The sequence below is a fragment of the Ahaetulla prasina genome, chromosome 3, assembly GCF_028640845.1.
Source record: "Ahaetulla prasina isolate Xishuangbanna chromosome 3, ASM2864084v1, whole genome shotgun sequence".
NCBI classification, from domain to species: Eukaryota; Metazoa; Chordata; class Lepidosauria; order Squamata; family Colubridae; genus Ahaetulla; species Ahaetulla prasina.
Window position 1 is genome coordinate 31,006,886 of NC_080541.1, and position 27,992 is coordinate 31,034,877.

The 27,992-nt window shown below is 39.3% G+C and overlaps 1 protein-coding gene across 11 annotated transcripts; it reads left to right on the forward strand.

Moving 5' to 3' along the window:
* On the forward strand, nucleotides 1-27,751 carry SNX31 (sorting nexin 31). Of its 11 annotated transcripts, none has more exons than XM_058178232.1 (14): nucleotides 1-134; nucleotides 2,064-2,138; nucleotides 4,070-4,184; nucleotides 4,876-4,940; nucleotides 9,312-9,422; nucleotides 10,820-10,910; nucleotides 12,160-12,247; nucleotides 13,752-13,821; nucleotides 14,014-14,106; nucleotides 17,527-17,730; nucleotides 20,790-20,888; nucleotides 21,744-21,821; nucleotides 25,053-25,109; nucleotides 26,561-27,751. In XM_058178232.1, the coding sequence occupies exons 1-14, from the start codon at nucleotides 69-71 to the stop codon at nucleotides 26,657-26,659; spliced, it is 1,311 nt and encodes a 436-aa protein (XP_058034215.1). In that variant the 5' UTR covers nucleotides 1-68; the 3' UTR covers nucleotides 26,660-27,751. The 11 variants fall into 11 exon arrangements, with proteins under 11 accessions (XP_058034215.1, XP_058034217.1, XP_058034216.1 ...); XM_058178234.1 differs by having other exon boundaries at nucleotides 25,053-25,088; XM_058178233.1 differs by having other exon boundaries at nucleotides 25,056-25,109.
* The last annotated feature ends 241 nt before the right edge of the window (nucleotides 27,752-27,992 follow it).

A 27,992-nucleotide genomic window follows, 5' to 3' on the forward strand; every position in this document is an offset into this window, starting at 1 on the left:
CCTGCTCCACTTCCTCGGCCCCGCCAGACGGCTCCATCGGCTCCCCTCCAGGGCGGCCGGCAAGCGCCATGAAGATGCACTTCAGCATCCCTCTCTCCGAAGAGCTGCTGGAGAAGTTTGGCGGCCGCTACGTGGTGGAGTAGCTTCCCTTGAAGGGGGAGGGAAGGAGGGGTGGATCCCGACACGAGGGGAGGCGGGAAGGGCGAACTAACCCGGCGGCGCCCGAGCCAGACCTTGCCAGGTGCTCCAGCGAGAGGCAGGGCTTTGCTTCTCGGGAGCGCTGGCGAGCTCCTCCGCGGCGGAACGGGGTCCTTCGGTCCCCGATCGCCTCATGCCGGCGAGACCTTTGTCGGGGGGAAAAAGGCGGGGAGGGGAAGCGTAGTGCGGCGGGGTGGGGAAGCACGGAGCGAAGAAGAAGAAAATGGGGTGTTGGCATCCGAGCAGGTGGATTTGATGGCCGACGACCCCACCCCCGTTTAAAGGGGGTCGGAGGGGGTCGGAGGATCAACAGTTGGGCAGCGGCTGGCGGCCTGGGTGGGGTTAAATCTGGGGCGGCGATCCGGAGAGGGAGCGCGCCCCACCCATTCCTGCAGCCCCGAAAGGAAAGGAAGAAAGGAGAGCAAAGATGGTTCTGTGGGGCGGCGGGCGGGGGCGGGAGGTTGGGTTGGGGGTTGGGGACGCAGCTACTCCCCGTGCGAAGCCTTGGGCTGGGCGGCGTAGGAACGTGGATGCCGTGGGGTAAAGACTTCCCGGAGTGGGAGAGCGAGGTTCTCGGTCAATGGCCAGCTGGCCTGCATGTGCGTTTCTGCGCCTGAGAGGAGAAGCGCCTGTTGAGGGGCTTGAGAGGAAGAAAAAAAAGGGGGGGGGTCAGAAAAAAAAGGGGGAGAGGCGAAGAAGGGGAAGGAAGGAGAGATTTGATTTGATTTGATTTGATTTGATTTGAAACTTCACCGGCTTGGCCAGCGCTCAAAGCTGCTTGAGGAAATAACACCTATAAACAAGTTTATGACAGAAATGGGAACCAGCGCTCCAATAGGTACTAAAAATCGCCACGGAAGTGTGGGAACAAAAAAGAGAAAAAGACAAGTGTTCATGTGCTGTTGCTTGTAACGCTCCCTTCAGGTGATCTGTGAAAATTTGCAAGCTTCCTTTTAATGTGCTTTGGTAGGATAGTTTCAACGTTTATGCCTTTAAAATATTCCAGACTGAAGGAATGGGTATCTTTTCTAGAATGGAACTACTAGTCCACTTGTTTCCCAAGCTTGGCAACTTAAAATACTGGGTGGGGAATTCTGGGAATTGAAGTCTACCTGTCTTAAAGTCATTCAAGTTGAGAAAGTTTGACCTAGTCTCAAGGGCCATCCTCCTCAATAGAATAGAATAGAATAGAATAGAATAGAATAGAATAGAATAGAATAGAATAGAATAGTTTATTGGCCAAGTGTGATTGGACACACAAGGAATTTGTCTTGGTGCATATGCTCTCAGTGTAAATAAAAGAAAAGATACGTTCATCAAGAATCATAAGGTACAACACTTAATGATAGTCATAGGGAACAAATAAGCAATCAGGAAACAATATCAATATAAATCGTACGATACAAGCAACAGTTACAGTCATAAGTGGAAGGAGATGGGTGATGGGAACGATGAGAAGATTAATAGTACTGCAGATTTAGTAATAGTTTGACAGGGAGTTGAGAGAATTATTTCTTTAGCAAAGTGATGGCATTCGGGAAGAAACTGTTCTTGTAAATAAAGAGATAGTCAAGCTATATCAAATCTGGGTATTCATGGTGTGTGAGTGTGTGTGTGTGTGTGTGAGAGAGAGAGAGAGAGAGAGAAGTCAAGATGGCCACAAATGATGCAACCTTTTGTATTCACCTAAGGTGGCTGTGGTTGCCACTATGACTTGGGGCAGGCCAGGGCCAATTTAAGACTCACAGGAGTGACGTTCCTCTTCCTTGGCCAGTAGGAATGCAAGGTTGAACACAACTGATAGGAAGTGGTGAGTTCTTTTTAACAATCCTGAAATGATTTATTTGGAGACTGTGTATTTTCAGCTGTATTCTGTATATTTGGAGGGCTTCCTTTTCTGCAAGTTACGTTACAGTCAGTTGCACCGCTGGAATGAACAGGTAAGATGAAGAATTCATTCCTTTTATTTATTTTTTTCTCATCCAACCATTCTTTAGGGGGAAGGTGTTTCATTGTCAAAGAGCCACAAAATGTTCTTCACAGAGGAATGGTGCTTGTATAACATCGATAATTGGTTTGTTTCATAGGGTCATCGACACAGTTCAGACTTAAATTTTGCAGCATGTTTGACATCTTTCTAGCTTTGTACATGAAAGAGATGTTTACACATTAATAGTTTATTGCTTCATGAAACTTTGTGTGTGTGCAGAGACATACACACATCAGTAGAGACACCCCCCTTTGCCTTTGGATAATAATCTCTCCGCGTATTTTCAGACCTGGGGCTTCCCATGAAAGAAGTGAAGACCATACATATCAAAACCATGTTCAGAAAACAGGTCTTTAGTGAAAATAATACCAGTGTCATTGAAGCTTTAATTATTCTAGTGAAACTATGGAAATAAGAATATAAGCTAGTGAAAGAAAGGTTTCTTTGTCCTTCCTTCTACCAAATTGTGTATCTATGAAAGAGATCAAAAAAGTCAAAATTTCAGTTGTGAGAATGCAATGAAAGATCCACTTTCTTTTCATGCAATAAACTACATGTAAAGGGGAGCCAGACTTCTGTTGTATAGTAATGGTCAATTTCTTGATTTCCTTGAACTTCCCCACCAAAGAGAATCTCTTAAATTTGAACAATTGTGCAAGGGAAAGAGAGAGAGAAGAATTATTATTCTTCTCTCTCTCTTTCCCTTGCACAATTGTACAAAGCTAAAAATTTCATGTACAAAGCTAAAAATATTATTCTGTGAGTGCATATAGTGCTTTATAGAGAATAATAGAGAATAACAGAGTTGGAAGGAACCTTGGAGGTCTCATAATCACCTCATAAAACACCTTGCTCAAGCAGGGAACTCTAAACCATACCAGACAATGGCTGTCCAGTCTCTTCTTGAAACTTCCAGTGGGATAGAACACCCACAACTTTTGGAGGCAAATTGTTCCACTGGTTAATTGCTCTCACTGTTAGGAAATTTCTCCTAATTCTAGCTTGCTTCTCTCCTTGATTACTGTAGTTTCCATTCATTGTTTTTTGTCTTCTGGTATTTTGTAAAATAGGTTGATTCCCTCTTCTTTGTGTCAATCTCTCAAATATGGGAACACTACTTACAATGCAACATGCATATAAGGACCATAGCTATATGGGTTTGCTCCAAAATTATTATTTTTCTAATAGAAAATAGTTTTAGCCTTTTGTTTTACCTTTTGGTAAATTTTAATTGCTGTATCACATCCTGATCCGTTATTCTTTTTATAAACTGAGACTTTTCTTAAATCTTGCACTCAGTTGTTTTTATTCTGCTCAATCTATGTTTCCCAAAATATCTGTATACAGTACATTTTTAGGTTACATAGCCTATGTGTAGAGTCACAAATAACATTAGTGCTTTTTCTTTTATGTACTACTAATTTATTTGCTACCAGAATGCATTCTGTCCAACAATCAACATCCAGAGAATTTAAGGCAGGGATTAATGCGAGACAAACAATCTATCAGTAAAGAATACCCTAATCAAGGAATTAACAAGAAGAAAGCCATGCCCACACCAACACTATCAGAGCAAGCTATTGTATATAACCAGGGATCAAATCCCACACTCAGTAGCACTGATATTGTTACCTAGTTGGGTATTGAAATGTCTGCAAGCAAGCAACCTAGTTCAGAGAGTAGCAAGGACTGCACAATTCAACACTGAGTTGCATATATTCTCTTCTGTTGGTAACATAAGAGCAGGCCAGTTCAGATCTCTTACGGATGCCAACATTCTTAAAGGAAGTAATTTTTGGAAATTTATTAATGAATATCTTCAAGTAATATTTGATATTTGGTAACAGATTAGTACCATTTAAAGATTATTTATCTTTTCAGCTAAGACGAGTCTTTGGAAAAGGAATCCCTTCATTTCCTCCAAAATTTTTCCTTGCAATGACAAAGTCAATGGCTGATGAAAGGAGAACGCAGTTAGAACAATATCTACAGAACGGTATACTGAATGCTACTTTGGCAACTGCTTTTTTAATGAGCCTTCAAGCAAATATTGAATTTGTGCATGCTATGATTTCATAGACCTAGAAAGGGTTGAAAGGAATTGTGCAGAAAAAGATGTTTTAGGTGACTGGGACTTTTAAAGGAAATTTATCAACAGATATAATGGGCTGCATTTAGTGCAGTTCTTAAGGGCCAGGAATTCTGCACCATATCCTTCCTAGTGGAGCTCACTGGGTTTTTTAAACAGTATTTCATGAGGTTTTGGGACTCTCAGAAAATGTTGTGATAGAATGGGAAATCCAGTGATATCTGGAGTAGAAATTTAATCTGCAGTATAGAAAAAAAAGCAGAGAACTCACATACAAGTATTCTAAACTGAATCTGATTTCTTGAGATTAAGCATTAATCTAAACATTTCATTTATGAAAATCTTAAACTTCCTTTGAGTTATATGCCTCTATCAGAACTTCAATTATTTCATTATTATGTGCCATCAAGTCCTTTTCAACTGGTAGCAACCACATAGATTTTTCTCCATGATCATCAAGATTTTAGGATGAGGGGTAATTTTTTCTGATTCAATTTGTTTAATAAATTGTGCATTTTTTTTCTGGGTGTCTCTCTTGACCATCTGTGGAATATTTTAAGATATATTTTCTATTGTATTGCAATTTTTTCTGTTGCAGTTTCCGTTGATCCAAGTGTTACAAACAGTGAGGTCTTTATTAGTTTCTTTAGGAAATTACAGCAGGTAAGGTTTTTTTGTTTCAAACTAACATGTTAAGAGAAGGACAGGTACCTGTGCTTCTGTCCTTATAGACTAAAAGCTGGTTTGCTGTTACTGAGGATTATAATAAAATATTTAAATATAGAGTATTGACGTTCAGGATATCACGCAGCCATTTTCTATTCCTCTGTTCTTTTTGCCCAACCTTTGGTCTCCACCCATAGCAACAATCAGCCAGCTTTTTGTGTGCATTAGTACATGTAGTCCTTAATTTATAACTGTTATTGAGACTGGAATTACAGTAATCAATACTAATAAATAGTAATAAATTGTTAAGTGGGTTATAATCTGACCAATTTGATTTTGCTACAATTTTTGTTGTGGACATTAAACCAAAAGTAAATTCTGGTTTCTAGCAAAATATTAATAAGTTGTGGCCATGTGACTGCAGGACACTGCAAATGGACATAATTGTGGGACAGTTACTGACTGCTCAAGATGTGATCACTTGACAGGGGGGTGGGAAATGAAAACTTCTAACCTGAGTCATAAGTATCTTTTTGGAGTCCATCATATCTTCAAACAGTTGCTAAGTGACCAGTCGTAACTGAAGGACCACCCGTATGTTCAGCTGTGAGCTGTTCTTAATTACTTTCTTCTATGTCCATGCCAGTTATTGAGTTCAAACCACCTTGTCTTTTGGAAATTATTCTTGAAATTAACCATTTTAATCTTGTTCCAGACTAAAAATAAGAGTTATAAATTCAGTGATAAATTGCTACTTTTAAAGCAGCTCAAACACGGGGATTTTAAAAATAAACACCAACACGTGAGATTTTCAGTTTAATAATGTTCTTTATTAGAGTGTACCATGGTTTTTTTCCTTGCATTCAGTTGACCGGAGGAAGGTTTTTGCTGTAAAAGTCCTGATATCCTTTTGGTCATTGCAGGTTTCTTAGGAAACATTTTGAAAGGTACATTAAAATATGATAAGCTTCTTGAGATCAGGCATTAAGTAAATATTTTGGATTGGTGGCAGGACAAGAGGTGAGAGGTGTGTTGACGTAAAAATGTCAACATCCGCTTTATGTTACAAGAGTGGTGACACTTATCACTTACATACTTGAAGGCATTGTTGTAGCATTTTTGTTTCTGAACTCTCCAGAGCTGAGAAGTTGAAAGAAGTTTGTCAACCTCTTTATGGGACATCAGTAGTTTCCTCCCTGCACTACCTAGGATGAGGAGGGGGTGGGCCTTGATCTTCATCTGAATCCCCTTTCCTTTGTTCTACCTCTCCCCTGCTCTGCCCAGCCTGACTTTGCTCTTCCCCAGTTTTTTCCACAGCCAATGGATCCACTCTCTCACTCGCTGTCAGCCGTTCCTCTTCCCCTTCGGATTCAGACTCCGACAGGGGCACGACATTTGCAGTGTTTTCTCTTTCCTGTCTTCTGCATTGTGTGCTCATTCCACCTGAGTTGAGAAGCATAAAAGGATTGCCTGTACATTTATAATCTGTGCATCTATTGCCTGTCACGTGGGCATAATCTCTGATTAATAAGGCCTGGCCATCTTTTCTAGGGATATCGTCTTGCCACTTTCACCTCATTTTAAACTGTTTCCCTTTAAACTCTTGGTACATTTGTAAATAATATAAAGAGTCTTCCAATAATTTAATGGAAGCCTCTCTTTCTCTTTTGCCACAGAGCACCGCATCATGCTGTTGCTCTATAAAATAAGCATACCTGAGGCTGTAATTAACTGACAGCACAACCAAATCGCTGGGATATAATGAATATGGAAAACAAATATTCTTATTCTATCGCAGTCTAAACAAATGAAATTAAACTGTATAATTTGCCCTGGGAAATGGTCTGCAAATCATGTAGCGTTCAACAATGCTAACTTTTAATTAAGCAGTTGATGAATATCCCAAGTATTGTTTTTAATTATCAAATGTATTTGGCACATTATCTCCCAAAAGCTTTGGCCTAGACTTGTAATTTATTTTCTCCTTGTGTATTGGTAAAATTGTGTGCCCAACAACTAGTATATTCTTTACAATATGTCTCTTGGCTAATTGAGACTGATGTGGACGTGCTATAAATTGTTGCTATGATTATGATTAGTCACACAGTCAGTCAGATATTTAGACAGGATTTGGCATTTTTGTCTACCTATCAAGTCCTTACCAAGGACCTGGGATAGGGCGGTATTCTTGTTGGATGGTGTTAAAAGTTATCATTGCAGAATTTAAGCTGTTCCAAGTAAAGCTCCCTTTTACAATTAACTGATGGTGCTTTTGGCATTCAGTGGCATTCAAATGATGCTCCAGATGTTTTATTTAGTTTTATTGCACCCAAGAGGCCTAATGCTATTGGTACTATTTTTGCTTTCTTTTGCCACTGTTTGCAGTTGTATTTTGTGATTTTTCTCCACAGTTCCTTTTCTCCTATTCTGCTTTTACCAGGTACTTCTATATCCACTATGCAGACTTTTGTGGTCTTTCTTATCAACAGTTGTTAGTCTGAAATGTTTGCAGGTGCTTGTTTGTTTGAACTCTAAAATCCTAGAGCACGTTAGCTTCTTTGTTTTCTGTTACTTTGTCTATTTTGTGGTTTTCCCCGCCCACCCACCCCCACCAGTTCTTGCTTGCAATCAAATGGTATTTAGGCTGTTGGTTTGAGCTCTGAGCTTGGCAATATGGTTGCAAACATTTTGTCACCATTTGAGGAGACATCGTCAGTGCATTTTGATTTGTCAAAATGCACTTGTTTCCTCGAATGATGATGAAACATTTGCAACCACATTGCCAAGCTCAGAGCTCAAACCAACAGCCTAAATACCAGTGGTGAAATGTAAAATTTGTTACTACCGGTTCTGTGGGCATGGCTTGGGGTGGGGGTTAATGTGAGTTGGTGGGCGTGGTCAACTTGTGGTTTTTTTTTTACTTTTAAAAGCATTTTTTCTACAACCTCTTCGGCCGAAGTGGTTGTAGAAAAAATGCTTTTAAAAGCCTCTGACAATCCCAGCTGAGCCACGTGATCATCAGAGGCTTTTTTTTTTTTTAAGCATTTTTCTACAACCTCTTCGGCCGAAGTGGTTGTAGAAAAAATGCTTTTAAAAGCCTCTGACAATCCCAGCTGAGCCATGCGATCATCAGAGGCTTTTTTTTTTACTTTTAAAAGCATTTTTTCAGCCGAAGAAAAAATGCTTTTAAAAGTTAAAAAAAAATCACTGATGATCATGCATGGGGCATCTGGGCATGGGGGGGCAGGGATTTTTGCTACCGGTTCTCCAAACCACCTGCCGTCATCGCTACTGGATCAGGCGATCCAATCTGAACCGGGAGCATTTCACCCCTGCTAAATACCAACCCGAGCTATTAATATTCAAACACATTTCAGTCGAATGGTATTCTCTGCAGATCTCCCAATGCATCGCTGTGGCTAGTTTGTCATTGTCACGCCGTTTCTTGTCAGCATATGCAATCTTCTTGTAGCAGCTAACTTGGTGGTCCAATGCTTCTTTGTTATATACCGTATTTGATTTGCATGGCTGCCCATGGCTACCCATCTCACTCTGGGCAGCTTACCACAGGTTAAAAACAAACCAATAAAACCAGTTTTTAAAAAAATCAATATGCAAACATAAGAACTGTCCATAATCAATTTCAAAACAGAAAATTGTGATTGGCAACAGAATTTCATCTACATCAGCTCAGTGCAGCCATTGTAAAAGCTTCCTGCAATGGCTGCATACCCAGTTTCTGCAACAGAATCTTATCTTCAGGGTCTTTCTAAATATTGGGACGGTTGGAGTCAATTTTGGGGGAGGGGTTGACATTTCACAGGGCAGATGCATAGCAGAAAATACTCTCTTTCCAGGTCCACTAAAATAATAGCATAGATTTCTGCATATTATTTTTTCAATAGGAAAGCTGATTTATGGGAACAATAATAAATTTTATGAAAGCACAATTGCCATTTATGTACAACAATCCTTTGAAGATTATTTAGTCCAATTAATTAATTTGACATCGATAATATATGATAATGTAATAATTATCAAATGAATATAGTGGAAATGTTCTGATATCCTGGTATATTTTTTCATAAGGTATTTTATAGATTATCTTGGAACTTTATGAGCAATAAATTGATGAACAGGTTTATTATATCTTTTGCTCCCCTCTGTAAAATATCTAGTTTTTCCAAGAACACTATAATTTCAGAAAAATGATTGGTTTCTTGGAAAAGGTGATATAAGCTTAATGATTCCTTTACCTTCCCCCTAGTTTAGCACTAAAATACTTTTTCTTGAAATAAAGCCATGTTTTCAGCATACTAATGAGACCACCCATCAATGCCTTCAACCTTAAGCTTTCATGTCTTGCAGGAAACATTTAAAATCCAAACCCAACAAGCTTTTTTGGATGTTTATCTTCCTGGTGGAAGGTATCTCAGGATTGATATTCAGACATCAGATACTGCTGAAAGAGTGCTAGAGGTAAGTAATATATACACATTGATCTGGCAGCATCTCATATGAAGTGTGTCCAAGCATAATTAGCAGCCTTCCCATGTTTTGAAGTATATTGCTACAGATGCCTCATAAAACAGCAAATGGGCTCACACATCACACAAAGTGAGGGTTGCTTAATTGTGGTTTATTGGTTTATTGAATAAGCCATAAATTTTAAAACCCAGCCACTGATGGTTTGCGCACTTGCGCAGCATACTATGGAATTGCTGTTCAGAGGTATCTGCAGGGTATGGTTTAAAAAATAATACAAAAACAGGAGGAGCTTCAGTTGCACTGTTGTGGCCGCCATCTTGTCTTTATAGACCATGCCAGTGGTGAGTTACTCCCAGTTCTTTCCGGTTCTTGTGAACCGGTAGTAAAAGCAGCAGGAGGCTCCGCCCACCTGCCTGGACATCATAATGGACACTGCACATGTGCAGAAGCTTCTGCACATGCACAGAAGTGCGCATGTGCACTCCCGTTGCGAACCAGTAGTAAAGGTAAGTAGAACTCACCCATGGACTATGCCCTGCAGACACCCTTCTTACTGTACAAAATAGTGATTGAGTGCTAAAACACAAGCCAATCTAGGCTGGTTTAGGATTCAACTTATTTTTCTCAGGCCAGGGTGTGTTGTGACTACCTAAAGAGATAGGCTAGGCCAGGGATGGTGAACCTATTCGGTGCCGAGTGCCCAAAAGGGAGCATGCGCTCGCTCGTCTAGGCCACAACCCGAAAGAGGAGCTGCCAAGGGCGCTTGTGTGCCCCCGAAAATGAACTTCCAGCTTCCAGCTAGTCTTCTGGGTTTCTAGTGCGCATGCGCAACAATCAACTGGCTGGCAGGCATGCTCACGCAGGAAAACGGAAGACAAACTCTTCCAGTTTCCAGCACTGCTGCATGGAAAAATGCCAGCTGTTTGTCACGCGCACATATGCGCCAGAAATCCAGAGGAGGAATGGGCGATGCCACGTGTGTCAGGTGACATGGCTTCATATGCCACTTCGGGCATGCATGCCATAGGTTCGCCATCACGGGACTAGGCAATAAAATGCTTATTTGTCATAACAATACTTGGGGGTTTCATCAGAGACCCCTTGGGAAGGTGTTTTTTTTAAAGAAAATATTTCATTTACTTAAAATATTTTATCTCACTTTTCTATCTGAAAAAGACTTGGGAGGAAAAAAAAGTTTTGCATTCGTATTTCCTGTAGGAGAGAATTTGTAAAGACACCTACACTCAGTCAGCAGAGCGGCAGGCAAGAGCTCCTTAATAAGAGCTCACTAATTGTTTAAACGAAATAGCTATGGAACTTAAAGTAGTTAATTTGATAACTTTAACTCAACAGTTTAAGGGGAAAATGCATCTTTTGTTTTTCTCCAGGTGATATCATACAAGATTGAACTTTCTAGGGAGCTAATACAATACTTCGGCTTATTTCTTATTCAAGATCACAACAATGGACAAATATCTGGTAAGAAATCTTTTGTGTACCACACATTATTTTCATGTTGCATTTCATCTATATACAGGCAGTCCTTACTTAACAACTGGTCGGTTAGTAATCTTTCAAAGTTACACAGACCCCCCAAAAGGTAATTACAATATAGATTCAATGTTCCAGCATCCCCCACCCCACCCCCATGATCATGTCATTGCATTTGAAGCGTTTGGTAACCAGCTTGCATTTAGGGTAATTTACAATGTCTTGTTGTCATGGGACCACAATTTACAATTTTTTAAAGTGGCATATTTAGACTGAACTATGTAAGTACAAAGGGACGCAGTGGCTCAGTGGCTAAGATACTGAGCTTGTCGATCGAAAGGTCGGCAGTTCAGCGGTTCGACTCCCTAGTGCCACGTAATGGGGTGATTCCCATTACTTGTCCCAGCTTCTGCCAACCTAGCAGTTCGAAAGCACGTGAAAAATGCAAGTAAAAAAATAGGGACCACCTTTGGTGGGAAGGTAACAGTGTTCCGTGCGCCTTTGGCGTTTATTCATGCTGGCCACATGACCAAGGAGACGTCTTTGGACAGCTCTTCGGCTTTGAAATGGAGATGAGCACCGCCCCCTAGAGTCAGGAACAACTAGCACATATGTGCGAGGGGAACCTTTACCTCTACCTATGTAAGTACATACCTAATTCTACAAAACATAGCAAAACATCCATTTTCCAGAGAGTGGCAAATTGATTATGCTTAAGTGAGATCAACCTGCAGAAAATTAATCTAGCATCTTTTAACCTACATATAGTGCAAAAGACAACCCAGATACATTCATTTTCTCTGATCCCATCACCCTGGTAGAACAGACAAACATAGGAGGTATGAAAAAAATTCAGGCTCCCTAATTCCAATACAACACCTATTGCTAACACTTATGGCTATGAAGACACATTTGAAAGTAAATGGGGAAAGTGTGCTAAAATCTTTGAAGCTAGACAGGAGAAGTGAATAAACACAAAATAAATGAATATATGAGTAAGTGAAAACCGTATTTAAATTGCTCCTTGTTTCTTCTTCCTGTGATCATCAGGTTTGCATAATTTATAAAAGTCACAAAAGTCAGCAGCTTGTGGCACATACACAGTGTACTTAGCACCACCAATTGTGTGTTTAATTAGCACTACATTTAGATAAAAATGTACCATATCTCTTTTTAATAAAATTTTAAAAAATCAATATGTCTTCTTTCCCCTTTCTTCTTACCCATCCCCCTCCAGTGTTGAAAAAACTAGCAGAATTTGAACTTCCTTATGTGAGTCTCCGGAGTGCAAAAGAATCGGCTTTTAAGATTGGGATCAGAAAATGGTGAGCGGGAAGCAGAAGTGAAATGAGCAAGAAATATTTTAAAAATACCAATGTGCTGGAGGGGAAAAGTCATAATATCAGTTCCATGTATGTTACAGCTTGTGGGAGAGTAATCTATTTTTTTAATTTGGCACTTTTCAAATGTATTGGAAGCGGTAAATTTGGAATTCCCAAAAGTTCAAAGAGTTGTCACATCAGTCAATGTATCGAAAATATTATTGGACAGCATGTCTGAAGTAGAAATCAAATTCAAATTGTCCATTAGCATCTACTGTATTTTTCGGACTATAAGATGCACTTCCCCCCCCCCCAAAAAAAGTGGGTGGAAATGTCTGTGCATCTTATACAGCGAATGTTGCCAAAGCCCACCCACCCGCCCGCTGGCCCCCACCCTTCGGCCTCTGCCCCCCAGCAATTTGCCTCCTTGCAGCCAACAGCAAACAGCCTGGTCAGCTTTAGCACAGCCTCATTTAGCATGAACAGCTGATTGGCAGTTGGATTGGCCTCCCAGAATACTGATTATCAGCTGTTCCAGGCTGTGGAGATTGCCGCTCCTGATCACCACTTCTGTGCGCCCCTTTTTGGCCTCTGCACGTCCCATTTTCCATGCATCCTGTTTGGCAGCAATAGTTGGTGGTAGCCATCCCCGCCGCCTGGAATGGGCCGAAAACGGGATGTGCAGAAGCCGAAAATGGGGCACATGGGGTGGTAAACAGGATGTGTGGAGGCTGAAAATGGGCATGTGGAGGGGACGATAGGCAGTGGCGATCCCTGCAGCCTGGAATAGCTGATCATTGGTATTCCAGGAGGCTGATCCAACCGCCAATCAGCTGCTTGTGCTAAATCAGGTTGTGCTGAAACTGATCAGACTGTTTGCTGTTTGCTGTTTGCTGTAAGGAGGCAAATTGCTGGGAGGCAAAGGCAGATTTTTTTTTCTTGTTGTCCTCCTCAAAAGCTAGGTGCATCTTATAGTCTGGAGTGTCTTATAGTGCGAAAAATACAGTAATTTCCACCCTTTGTTTGGATTGTCCATTGAAGTCCATGGTTGAAAAATCTAGTAAAGTCTTTTTCATAGGAATTAAATAACATTTAAGGATATGCGGCCAGTTACATTGTTTTCTCCAGCACCTAATGAGTTTTTTTCACTAATTCTGTAAATATAGTGTCATAATTGAATATAGAATATGTTTATCTACTGAATATACAATAGATTCATCAGTCTGATGAATAAAAACAAGAACAAAATAAGCTTGTTCTTCCCCATGTGTCATGTATATCTGTGGGGCTTTTGGCACATACATAAAGCCAAGAATACAAAATGATTTTAAGGAAAGTATCATACATGTAGTATCAAGCATGATAATAACATGCAATAAAAAGTGTAAACTAATTGCTTTAATTCAGTTTATGGTTTTTTTTTAACCTACAATATTTTGGTTATATTTCTTTTTGCATGTATGTCATTGGGTTAATGGTTTCCCTTTCCTTGTACAATTTTGGGCAGGTATATGGATCCTTCTCTAGATAAAGTGTTGATGGACTGTAGAACTTCAGTGAACTTACTTTATATGCAGGTATGCTTAAAAAGAAGTGTGGTCTTTTTAAACATTGCCAGGCAAATTTTGAAATGAATTGACTTATGATTTATTTAACTTTGTGAATTAACACAGTTTGTCAGCTCTATCCTGCTACTAGTCTACAGAAGGTAAACATAGGTATTTGAGTCTTGCTTATATGTTTTGTTTTGTTTTGTTTTTCCAACAAAGGTTGTACAAGAGCTAGAGATGAATTGGGTCAAACCTACTGAGGAACAGAGGCAGATGCTTCTAATGCTGCAAAAAGCACCAAATAAACTGAAGGTAACGTGATTTTTAAATTATGATAGTCTTTTTCCAGAATGTATGTTATCACGTGAAGATACCATAGAATGGACCCTTGTTTAAAGGCTGGTTTTTTCTTCAGTTTTATATAAGAAGAATATCAACCTCCTGTCCGTGTGAGTTTTTCAGATTTTTAAACATCAAATTTAGCCATTTACAAACTGGCGGTCAAAATCACCATGTCTAAAATTCAGAAAATGCCTAACTTGACTCTGCTGGCATGTCTCTCTCTCTCACACACACGCATGCACACACACCGACAAAAGCAAAAATTCTGAATCTGCCCCATAGCTGCCCTGAATCGTGGCAGATTGTACCCTCTCCAGGCCTTGACCTCAGCCCTAGGGCCACCATTGCCACTCAAAAAGGGTACTTTGTCTCATTCCCCAAGGCTCATGAACCTTGCCTCACTGGATTAACTTATTCTCATATCATAGCCCATGCAAGCTGTATGGAGAGGAAGCAGCCACTGAAAGCTGTGGCTATTTGCACCAAATCATCAATGGCAGGTTTGAGCATGATGCTGATGATATTTATGGCTGTGTTTACTACATTTCTAGGTCACCTCATTCTTGATCTCCCAACTGAGACATTTGTTCAATAGAGTGAAATACTGTCATACAACAGCAGTTAGGATACTCGTCGTAATATATAGCCATCTGTGTTTTTATGAAAGTGGTTGCATAGAGATTTGGTTCATAGAAGCTATGTATTTCTAGAATGTTACAATAAAATTGCCATTCTATCCAAATTATTTAACAATTCTCAGTTTAAAATTTTTTTTTTGCAAGATTTAGCCAAGTTAAATGCATCTAATATCACAATGAAGTTTACTAGGAAGAATGTTTCCATTTTATTTGTCAAGTTAGCTGTAACATTATCAAGCACCCTTCTCTTAGGGCAGGGGGATTTCCCCTTAATATCCCTACCCACATATCCTGAATCCCCCCATAGTTCCAGTGGTTTAGTGACTCGTTCTTCTCTTATTGAAGTCCCACTAGATTCTTCCCCTCTCTTTCAGAAGTAACTAAATTGAAGACTTGTAAAAGATACTCAGCATGCAAATGCTTGTCTGTGAAGCTTCCTCAAATTGCAGATGATCTGAAAACTGAAAAGGAGGCTATTTAAGAAAACGTACACGTCCTTTGGGGTTGGAATAGAGTATATTTTGTATAATTGGATTCATGTTTGGAAGCCGAGTTTTGTTTTCTTCTTGCAACTGGAATTTATATATTCATGCAGGGGTCTGGGCCAGAACTGCATTTAATTATATTGAAAGGATAGCTAGACTTTCATCTGTCTTTACATCAGTGTCTTGATGTTCATAATTTATTTATAATTCATTCCCCCACTCAAATAAGCAAACATATACACTGAAATTTATTAGCATCTTTCCATTTTTTTTTCTAATCAAAAGAAAGGGGAAATTGCAACTTACAAGAAATAAATTAGAGTGCAGAATATATTCAAACCATTCCTTTTTGATGTCTGTTAATTTTTATAAAATGCCTAGGCTAATAGTTAAAATGATAAATTATTATATTAAAAATGGGAATAATTCCAATAAATCTATTGGAAGCATTGCCTTTTGGTCATTGCCTCTGTGGCAGCTGGATTGGTTTTGTGTGTCATTGTCATGCCCTTGTTTTTGGAAGAGATGCAAAGTTTTTTGTGCAGGAAGAGGCAGAGAACAACAAGGTTGCTAGAGGGAGGATGGCTCTTGTGCAAAGATTGGAGTTTACCCTTATGTAGCCTTGTACCAAACTTTCTTGGGTACAGGTGAATCCAGCCTTCTGATCAGCTTCAGTTCCTTATTTATGAATAGTGGTATTCTTCCGATCCATTTCCTAGTATATACACAAAAAAGCAAATGCTACAAGTACGGAAGAGAAGCAGAATTTAGGTACTAGCTCAAGCTAAACTGGAGTACGCTTTTGGAAGAACTGGAACGTAAATATACCCAGCATGGTTATAAATTGCAAATCATATATTCTAAGAAAATAAGACTTATTGTTGTGGCCCATCAGCAGCCAGCAGAGCTGGCAGCAGATTTGGACAGTAAGGAGGTTGGGGAAGGTCCTGGAGTCTGGGGAAGGCTTGGACGAGGGCTCTGCATTGGAGGCAGGAAGGGGGCCAGGGCCATCTGGTAGTTATGTGCAGCCTCCGGAGTCTGACAGCAGTGAGGCAGAAGAACAGTGTGAACCTTTCCCCAGTATGTGCATGTACAGAGCTGCCAGAAGACAAGAACAAATAAGAAAAAAAAAGGGCAATTCGGGAGTAGGGCTTGGAGATGATTGGCCCCTCTCATAAGACATAAAAGAGGAGCAAACAGACATGAGCCTTTGCAGGAAGCAATGTTTTGACTCTGTGCTTCTTTTGGCTTTGTAAAACTAATTGACAATTAGGTCTCTGGCAGCTTTCAAGGAAGATAAAGGTGGATGTTTATCAACATTATTCTAAAAGACTGTGTCAACTTGAGCAGACATCTGTTGGAATCTTCAGACTGTTTGTGAATCATTACTGGCTGTGAATGACCATAATTCACAGCCATCTCAATAAAAGAGGTTTTTGGGACTAAGATTGTGATTTATGCTTTCTCAGGAAGCCTAGGTCAGAACATTTATTTTTTCAGACCTTTATAAAATATGTGGGTGAGTTTTGGACAATTGGAACTATTCCCCATGATAACAATAGTTTACTGTAAACTATAGTATGAAACTGTTAAGAAGAGTCCTTAACATCTGAAGATGTAGAAAAGGAATGTCTGATGCAAATTTCCAACCAAGAGAATTAAGTATATATTGGTGGGCTGCTCCTGCAATGCACATTTTTCTCATCAATTAAATATTCCCATATAACATTTAGCATTTGTATTTTCATTGAATCATTGCATTGAGTCCCATACTCTTCAGTTAGCTGGGACTTAGTCATATTGTGTGATAACAAAGGGCTTTGGAGCCATCTAGACCCTTGTAAGGGGATGCGGTGGCTCAGTGGCTAAGACGCTGAGCTTGTCGATCGAAAGGTCGGCAGTTCAGCAGTTCAAATCCCTAGTGCTCCGTAATGGGGTGAGCTCCCATTACTTGTCCCAGCTTCTACCAACCTAGCAGTTCAAAAGCACGTAAAAAATGCAAGTAGAAAAATAGGGACCACCTTTGGTGGGAGGTAACAGCATTCCGTGCGCCTTTGGCATTTAGTCATGTCAGCCACATGACCACAGAGATGTCTTCGGACAGCGCTGGCTCTTTGGCTTTGAAACAGAGATGAGCACCAGCCCCTAGAGTTGGGCACATATGTGCGAGGGGAACCTTTACCTTTACCTTTAGACCCTTGTGAAGTTGGTAGTGTTGCATACTTTGCAGATGTTATGTGTAACCTACTGCAGTTTCTCTTGCACAGTTTTTAGAGCTGGTTCGAGAAATCCAGCATTATGGATATATACAACTTGCTCCTTGTTCCTGTGACTACCCTGAAGTTGGTTGTACTGCTACTATTCATGTGGGAAATAATGAAATTAGCTGCTGCATAAAGTTGCCTGGCAATCAGATCAAAGAGGTCAATTTCAAAATCAACAGGATAAGGTGCTGGCAAGTCACATTTCTAGTAGGTATCTTTTGTATAACTTTGTATATGTCAAGTGCTTGTTTAAGGGTTATTTTCTGAGGGGGTTGATTGTTGCTGCTGCTGCTGTACCTCCTCCAGACTTCCTCTTATGTGCATTAATATTCTTGCTTTATATAAATAGGATTGTGAATAATAACACATAGCCCATACATAAATTGTGTGTTTCTATTTGCTGAACATCTGGTAAGAAGCTATTTGTGCAATCATTGTATTCCATCATTGGCCATATATTAGGACCAGGGGTGGGCTGCTGGGGATTCGCAGGGATTTGGGAGAACCTCTAGCTAAGATTCTGTGCAGTTCAGAGAACACCCCAAATCCCACTCCTGGCTGGCCCCTCCCACCCCTCCCCTTGCCTCCCAGGAGTCCCCACATGGTCCATTTTGGGTGCAGGTAAGTGCAGGGTGGATGCACGCAGAGGCTCGGGGAGGGCGAAAAACAGGCCTACCGGAAGTTTGGGAAGGCTGGAAACAGGCCCATTTCCGGATGGCCTCCAGAGCCTGAGTAGGCCATTTTTGCCCTCTCGAGGAAAGCCTCTGGAGCCCGGGGAGGGCAAAAACGCCCCCCACCCCCACCAAGGTGCAGGAGGCTGACTAGGCCACACCCACCTTGGCCACGCCCACTCAGCAACTGGGCAATAAACCCCTTGCTAAAATTTTTGAAGCCCACCCCTGATTAGGACAATCTTTATTGACCATGTCTTAGAACAAACTGATATTCTCCATGTGTGTTGAAATTGTAACACTCAGAAAGCCTGGAAATTTGGCGTTGTATTTCAAATACATTCAGACTACCAAGTTAGGAAAGACTATTAGGAAATGCCGTTTAGAACCCAGGCCTCCAACCTGACTCCTATGAGACTAATGTAAGCTTTAAGCTACTGGTTGGTACTGGCTAGGCTCCCTCTGATTTTTTAAAAAAATATTTTATTATTCTCCCCCACCCCCACCCCAATAAATAAATAAATAAATGGAAAACTGGCAAATGACTATGCTCAAGCATCTTTATTTTGAAGAATGTGGAGGAGCCCTGCATAAACTGCCTAGACATACTTGGGAACAAAAGTCAGAAGGGATGTAATTCAGTGCTTGCTTTGGAAACACACACAGTGGCCCTGAAAAGATGGAGGTAAGCTGAGGTACTAGAGGTTAGTTAGAGGATCTGGCAGGAAACCACTTCATCAGCTTGTTTTCAAGAAGCAGTCATTTTGTGACATGCTCTCAAAACACCAACATATCCATTGGTACCAATATGTTTTGAATCCCCATGGCATAGGCGCTTGAAAAGGAAAAAATATACAAGCATTTTAGTAGTTATTCCTGCTTCTAGATTACAAGAATAGGATGGAAATGGGAGATTTAGATGTTTCTCCAAAGTGTTTTTTCCCCCTTCTTCTTCTGAGTAGTTATTTAGGCTATAAGGACTTCGCTCCAGACTATAAGCTGCAAACATCTGTTACGATTTCTGATACTCATATGGAGTAACAGGAGCTGGTATTGTTTGAACCAAATAAACATCTCAATGGCACACATGTAGCATCCCTGGGCTGTGCAGGTATCCTCAACTTACAATCATTTGTTTAATGACCATTCAAAGTTACAATGGCACAGAAAAAAGTGACTTACAACTGGTCACACTTATAAACATCACAGCATCCCTATGGTCACGTGATCAAAAATTGGGCTTTTGGCAGCCAACATATATTTTTACAAAAATTGTGGTATCCCAAGGTCATTTGACCTTTATTTGCAACCTTCCCCACTGCCTTTCAACCAGCAAAGTCAATGGGGAAAGCTGGATTTGCTTAACAAATGCATAATTCACTTAACAACTGCAGTAATTTATTTAACGACCATGGCAAAAGAAAGATCACAAAACCAGGTATAAACTCACTTCATTATCGTCTTGTTTAACAATTGAAATTCTGATCCCAATCATGGTTGTAAGTTGAGGACTACCTATATATTCAAAAAAAGCTAGAGCAGATCTGGTGAAATCTCCAGTCCATAAACCAGGTCTCCATCTGGCTCATGAATGCTGCCAACAAATCTCCTTTCCTTCCTCAAAATTCCACCTCCAGGGCAGCAGAAAATCAGTCCCTCCAGGTCTCTGCAGAAGGAATTCTCTAAGGACAAACTAGAGCAGGGGTCTCCAACGTTGGCAACTTTAAGACTTGTGAACTTCAACTCCCAGAATTCCTCAGCCAGCTTTGCTTTGCTGGCTGAGGAATTCTGGGAGTTGAAGTCCACAAGTCTTAAAGTTGCCAAGGTTGGAGAACCCTGAACTAGAGTGATTGGCCCCTGCCTTTTTTTATTGCACTAAGAAAATGACTCCTAGGCAAGCATTAACAGTCTATCTATTGTTGGCAGCTGGTAGAATCCGGCCCTTATCTTGCCCTTATCTTTACCAGCCCAAGAAGAAGACAGTAAGCAACTCTGGATCCCATCCGTTAATAATGGTTTTTAACTGTTGGCTATACACGTGTGTCTATATATTTATAAAAGGGTCTGAAAAAGGACAAACTTTTTTAAAAAATTGCAGTTTATCGTCATTCTTTAAAATGTGTGCATGATGGAGTTCTTGATAGAATCTCGTAGTATCAGAAGCCTCTTAGCCAGGAAAACGTTTTCTGTATTTGATATTTTATTCAAACTTGGAGCTGCGTGGTGATGGAAGGTAAATCTGGACTCTGAAATGGAAACATAATCCTTCCAGTCTGTTCCTTCCAAAATATCCCTGTTAAATTCAAGAAAGTGCATTTTTCAGGATCACAATGCCCAGGTTTTAACAGTCTGCAAATACTAATTGTAGATGGTCAGGAGCCGTTTTCTTTTATTATTATGTTTTCCATTTTCTATCTGACCTTTTATTGTATATCTCTGTTCTACACAGCCTATCCAAGCCGGATCCTTGTTCATTTTCTCTGCCTTGGCAGAAGTGACTTTTCCCTATAAAAAGAAGTACACAGTCTGGAGGGAGGATATACTGTTCTATGGCTTTTTTTGTTCTTGAAATTCTTTTCCATTTTGACTATTCAGGGATCAGTTTTAGGCCACGGACTTGATCAATTCTTGGAACTCAGAATTGAGTACAATGAATCGGATAAGTGGAGATGGATTGTCTTCAATACAAAGCAGGTTTGTTTGGGTTCATATAAAAGATTATTATGTGGTTCCATAAATATCAGGGTTACTAATCTTTTTCAGCCCAGGTACACATTCCTCTTAATAATGATCTAAATAAGGTTTCAGCAAATCATCTTTCCTAATTAACTAAATATTTTACACATAAAAATATGTTTTCTCCGAGTTATATCTCTTCCTCCTTTTTCTAACTGGTTATAGGAGACAGAGTTCATTTCAGGATAGGTTTGGTAGTGTTCAGTTCATATGGTAGTTTAATGAATTGGAGAAAAAAAATAACATACAGTGTCACATTTAGCGACTAATCCACAATATGTAAACATCAATTGGGATTTTTTTTAAAGAATGTTTTGATTAATAAGCATTTTTCCTCCAAATAATTACCTGTGGATTGAAATGATCATATTACTGATGAACTGGAGGAGTAAGACATCCATTCATTGAAAAGAGAACTATTTGGAAAACAGATGAATGTGCAGTGTGTTTATTTGGGAAGAGTTGCTTGCCCAGTGACTAAGAATATCATCTAAATAGACTTTTATTTCTTTTCTTCCTTCTGTATTTAATTTCCTGGAAAATCTACCCTGATCTCTCTCTGTGTTTTTGGATTTGGGCTTTTTTGTACTAAATAGATAGGAGGGAAGATTGGTGTTACCTGTAATTAGTATCTCTTGGCTCACAAGTTAGAAAGCTGGTTTTGCACTTTTTAAAATAATGTTTATCATTTGGGGAGATGTGTTTTCAATTCATTACCACTTTCAGGTAAATCATAGGCTGAGACTAATATAAACTATAAAAAGGAATTCAATAAGAAATACTTTTCATGAAAACTTAATTCCATCTTTGTAGGCATTCCTTCTGAGCAGTTGCTTAAAAAAGATAATATCGGAGCAGCTGATGACAACAACCAAGAATGATCAAGAGATGGTGAGCAAAGTTGATAAACTTATTTCACTGAACATGTATGTTGTTAGCAGTATCATTGTAATGCAGAGTGATAACCTACTGTGTGTATATCCATGATTTTCTTGTGGCTTTCTTGCCACAATATTCTATGTTTCTAAGATGTAAGTTTCAGTAAAAAGGGGAATCCCCACATGTGGATTTTGAAAATGTTCCAAATTTGCTCTGAACTTGTGTGATTATACAGCACTGGATTATTTCAAGTGTTGAGATGGTATTTTCCCAGCTCGGGAAAGGTTATTTGATAGCAAAGCAAAACTGGCATTTTCTCTGCAGTGCTATGGCTTCTGGTTGGCTCTGTTCCCATTAACAGGATCCCATCACCTAGTTTCTCCTCACCTCCCACCAGAATTAGGGGATTGCAAAATCATCAAGTTTTTCCCTTTGTCCTCTTCAGTTTTCCCAAATCCATTTGAATACTAAGCTCTCTTTTGCTGAAATGAGGAAGTAGGGGAAAAGTAACTCAGCAGTGCACTAAATCCTGGATATGGGGAGGAAGTAGGGTGGGAGAGCAGTCAGTCTCCCCGCCCCCAGTTTTATAGAATTTTTATTTTTAAATCTACCTCAATATCAGTACATGAACAGTGTGGCTTCTGGGTATAATTCATTTTGTTACAAATAACAATAATAGCATTAGTAATATTTGTTACATTAATCGAACTTGTATAATCCAATTAATAATATACATATTTGTTTTATAATAATTATTCAGTATGTCAATGTTCCATTTTAATGCCAATAGTAATATTATTTAAGCATACATAGTAATACCATCCTTTGACCACTAATCTTTCCATCAGATTATTACTCATGTTTTATCATATAAAAATTATACCATGTTTCTCCGAAAATAAGACCCTCTCTTATATTTTTTTGAACCCCAAAATAAGCACTTGGCCTTATTATTGGGGAGGTTTTAATATTTTGGGGTGTGTGGAGCAAGATGGGGCTCCTCTTGCCGTCTTACCTGATTTCCAGGGAGGGCTTATTTTCGGGTGGGAGGAGGCTTATTTTAGCACATGCGCTCAAAAGCCTGATTGGGCTTATTATCAGGGGATGTCTTATTTTCGGGGAAACACAGTATATGTTAATATTCCCCTTATTTCTTATTTCTGCTTCTATTCCAAATTCTAGTCAGGTCATCATTACTTATCCTAGTGTTAATACATGTTTATATTAATACATAGTCCTTCATTATTGGTTGTTCAATATTTCAATACGCCATTCTAATGCCAGCCATCATATTATTTGGACATACTGTACATAATAATACTATCTTTCAACCTCCAGTCTTCCATCTACTTTATGTAAAAGTGTGTTTTCTTATTTCTATCTCTATTCTAGTTTTTCATTAGGCCATCATTATATTAGAAAAGAAGAAGAAAAAGAAAATATTTCCTTTCTATCCATCATCTCTTGCCCAATTTAATATTTCAATTGTTATTCGTTTTTTAACTTGCTTCCCATACTCCTCTCTTGGATCTTTATGTCTGCAAACACCTAAGTCTTCACCATTCAATCTGGGTATTTCTCCTGTCTCTAGCCTCCTAAGCTGCCAGGTCTCCAAAATATATCTACCCATGCCCTGAGAGCAGTCACTCTTTGTTTACAAGTCCCATGGTCCATATTGTCATATCAGGTGCTGTGCGCCAGTCACTCCTTTCTTCAGCGCCTAGGTTCATTGATTGAATCTTCTGTGTTGCACCTGGCTGGTTTTCTGGCTGACATCCAACACCCCCCCCCCTCCGAATTTCTTCTCTTAGTCCAGTGTTGACTGACTACAAGGAGAAAACAGCTGCTGTGTTAGAAGGGGAAAACATGGAAAGTCATATTAATCGCGTTTTATTAATTTATTTGGCCTGGTACTATCCGTTTATTCGTTCTGCTCAACCCTTTTAAATGTGGTCCTGATATGATTGTGAAGCCCCCAAAAAAAATCTCATGGTATAAAGAATGTCATATTGGCTTGTGTAAGAATTTTTTAACTCAAAGTAATTTTAGTCTTCTCTCTGACCGCTAGCAACCACTATCTTCTATCTGGTGGTAACAAAATGAAAGCAAAATTTTAGAAAAGGATTACATACACTTTTCCTTAATTGCTACATGAATGCTGTTGCCGTAAGAAGTTCTTACATGAACTTCTTTATAACTTCTTATAAGTTCTTATATAGAAGTTCTTATATGGTTGTTATCAATATAAAAGCAACCTTTACGGTTACTTCTTCAATCTCATTTAGTTAAAGGTAGTATATATGGTACCTCTCTGGTTAATCCATGCACTATTGAACTGTTTTGGAAAAAAATACTACCATTCAGTTAAAACCAGTTTTCCTGTAACTGGTTTTATTATAGCTGTTCCCTGGAACGGTGCTTCTGAATGTTTTTTTCCACATGGTCCTGTTCCAACTTCATTTCTCTCCTGCACCCCTCTCCCCTCCTGTTCTCGATCCTATTACCAGTGAAAAAGATTAGCACTTACCAATTTGGCCTGAAAATAGAATACATGTATATTCTATTCTGATAGTATTCACAGTATAATACATTGCTTTTCTCTGGTCCCCTTGGCACAAGCCATGGCCCCAGTTACATGGTTTATGCCTATGGCCCCCTTGAAATATCCTAAGCTCCCAGGTAGCCATATGGCCCTCAGCTAAAAATTGCTACCTTAGAGTTGTGTATTACAACCTCAGCATCTTTAAGATGTGTGGACTTCAATTCCTAGCCAGCGTCCACTCATCTTAAAGTTCCTAATACTGAAAAACAGTATTTTAGAAGGATGTAAAATAGACCTTGATCTTCTATATAGCACCTTTTTAAATATCTGTCATTGGTAGAGGATTGAAATGCAACAAAATTTCATTTTAATGTATGCCGATTAGTGCACATTTAAAGTGACAATAAAGTTATTCTAAGTTCATCTGTTTTTATTTTTTTCATCAAAAACACTCAGCTCCTTCGGTTCTGATCAGACACTAAAACAAAGTCCTTTGGTCATTTTCATTCCCCTGCTCAGTCCCCTTTTTAATTTCTCTAAAACTTTAATGATGCAGAGAATAAAGCATAGTACTCAAGGTGGGGTCCGGCCAAAGTAAGACCTCCGCTCACGGAAATAAACTTGATGTAATATTCTGGCTACCTGCGTTTCCTTTTTGTGTAACGTTTTTTCTTTCTTTCTCATTTAACCTATCTATTTAGCAGATTGAGCATCCAGAATCAGATACAGCTAAGAAAGTAAGCATCCGTCCAAGTCAGGTGTGTAAATTAAATTACATAATTTGGGTGCAAAAGACTGGGTTGAGTAGGGGGGATCTAAGATGTCAATTATGCTTGGAAGCTTGGAGCTATTAGTGAACCTCATCATCTAATGCTATAAATTGCATCAACCCATGGCTAATTTTGATCATAGTTAGCTTAATACACTACAGTTGCTGAGTTCATACATTATGCTAAGTCACAAACCAGAGTGAATATAAACTAGCCGTATTCCAGGCGTGAAATGCTCCCAGTTTGGACTGGATTGCCTGATCCGGTAGCAATGGCAGCAGGTGGTTCAGAGAACCGGTAGCAAAAATCCCTGCCCTGCCTCCATGCCCAGCTGAGCTGCGTGATCATCAGAGGTTGTTTTTTTTACTTTCAAAAGCATTTTTTCTTCGGCCGAAAAAATGCTTTTAAAAGTAAAAAAAAAAAAGGCTCTGATGATCGTGCGGCTCAGCTGGGATCAGTTGAAGAGGTTGTAGAAAAAATGCTTTTAAAAGTTTTAAAAAAAAAGTTGGCCATGCCCACTCAGTCACATTATCCCCCCACCAAGCCACACCCACAGAACCAGTAGTAACAAATTTTACATTTCACCACTGCCGTATTCCTTTCTTTTCTGATGACAATGACTTAAAGCAAATATGAATATTCCAGGTTTAACAGTGCTTAGCCAGGCAAACATTAAGATTCCAGTTGGGCAGACTATGAACCATGGGCAAACCATGGAGAACAAGTCACAATTTCTCAATCTTGATAACGATCGCTGGTTGAGAATAGCAAGAGAGCTCTTTCCCATGGCAATTAGCAGTGGTACAACTATGTTTTCAAGAGTCAGTAGTGTAAATGAAACAAAGAGGGAATATTTAATTGAAGTACGGTATGTATGTTTAGTGAGGGAATGGGAGTACTCAAAAGTAGCCTATTGCAGATCATAATCCACTGGGCAGCCACAAAGATTCTGTGGACACCAGTACAATCCCCAAACTTAAAATATTTGCCTTGCAGGACTATTGCAAATGGCCTGTGGGACTTCATTACTAATGAAATGTAGGGGCTGAATTTATTAGGGAGTTTGCTGATTCAAATCAAACAACTACTTTAAACTTCTGATAGCATCACAAGTTTTTGTTCCTCATCTAGAATTCTTTCTTCTTTAGCTCTTAAATGCCAAAAGGGGATACTTGAAACACAACAACAAATACACTGTATTGTTATATGGATATTATTATCTTTTTAGTATAATTTGATATTGTTTGCCATGCTTAAATTCATTTGCTACAGTGATAACCATACATTTGCTGGATCAGACCCCTGAAAAAATTTTTTTGTTAGTTTAAACTTAAGCTCAACATGAAATTCTTTTTCTTAATCCTAAATTTGGTAGCACTTTTTTCCCCCTCCCAAAGTTTTTATTTTGGTTAATGGATCATATTTTTTATTCTCTACAGATATTTCATTCTGGTTTTAAGTCACGAAAATGGCTACACAGTAGTAGATCAAATGAGGACGATTGTGTATTTGAGAAGATAAGCGAAGAAGATTTGTGACTGACACTGATACAAAGAGTATTCATTCTTGCTGGTTTTAAAATATCACTTAGCCAGGATCCTTACTGGCAAGTTGCATCATTTAGGGTCCCAGCCATTACAGGTAGTCCTTGACTTACGACCACAATTGAGCCCATAATTTATGTTGCTAAGTAAGACATTTGTTGAATTTTGCCCCACCTTTCTTGCCACAGTTGTTATGTGAATCACCGCAGTTGTTTAGTAACATGGTTGTTAAGTGAATCTGGCTTCCCCATTGACTTTGACTGTCAGAAAGCCCACAAAATGTGACCCCAAGACACTGCAACCGTCATAAAAACGAGTCAGTTGACATGCGTCTGAATTTTGATCATGTGACCATAGGATGTTGCAACGATCATAAGTGTGAAACATGGTCAGATGCCACCTTTTTCAGTGGCATTGTCACTTAGAACTGTTGTAAGTTGAGGCCTACCTGTACTACGTCAAAATTACAAGAGGACAGGTTTTATATTGTTTTAATAACAGCCAATGCAAGAGTCCTCAAGCACTGGAGATCAATTTGCTGCAGCTAGGAGAATTTGTAAATATTTTACCCATGTTTGTTTTTGTATTTTTTAAAAAAGACCTTAAAATGAGAAATAGATCTTAGATCAAAATAACACCTACCATTCCCTGAAATTGTCAGACAAAATGTACTTAAATGTTTGGGCAACCAAATCCTTATTACTGTTCTTTTGGGATACAAACTTTCCCAGATGCTTTAATCAGAAGATAAATTATGCAATGTGCTGAATGATAGCAAGAATTTCGTATGTAGAAAGTATAGTGTCTAAAAATCTCCTATTTGAACTGGAACTCACTTTATACAAGCCGAAAATGTATTTGTAGGGCATTTTTACAGCCCCATAATTTTATCTAGGAATTCTTCATTGAAAAATCTACGTGGTTTGATTACTCTTCCCCCTTTTCCTTCTTTGTACTGATAAGTGAAATAAACTGCCGTTTCGACTATTGGAATGATTCCAATGCATTACAATATTGTCTAATGTAGTATTTTTGTGAAGAGTTTTAAAATAATAATGTAATATGAGAGGTACAGTGTGATAAATATTCTGAAAATGTAAAATACTGGTTGCATTTTTTAAAAGAAGCACATTTCTAATATGCTGAATGCCTTCAAAACAGTCCAGAAATTGCAATGTGTCTTAAGAAAATCTATTGCATTGTCTTCTAGCATGGAAAACTTAGAATAGCAGTCCCCAACCTTTCTGACTTGGTGGACCAGCGAGTGGGGGTGGAAAGAGGGAATGGTTCTGTGTGAATGGCAGGTGCACACAATTTCATTTGCACA

Excerpts from the sequence above, each read along its gene's own strand:
- SNX31 (XM_058178232.1), top strand. The coding sequence starts at position 69 with ATGAAGATGCACTTCAGCATCCCTCTCTCCGAAGAGCTGCTGGAGAAG. Across the intron at positions 2,139-4,069 it reads TGCACCGCTGGAATGAACAG|CTAAGACGAGTCTTTGGAAA; the intron begins GTAAGATGAAGA and ends TTATCTTTTCAG. Across the intron at positions 14,107-17,526 it reads AAGCACCAAATAAACTGAAG|TTTTTAGAGCTGGTTCGAGA; the intron begins GTAACGTGATTT and ends TCTCTTGCACAG.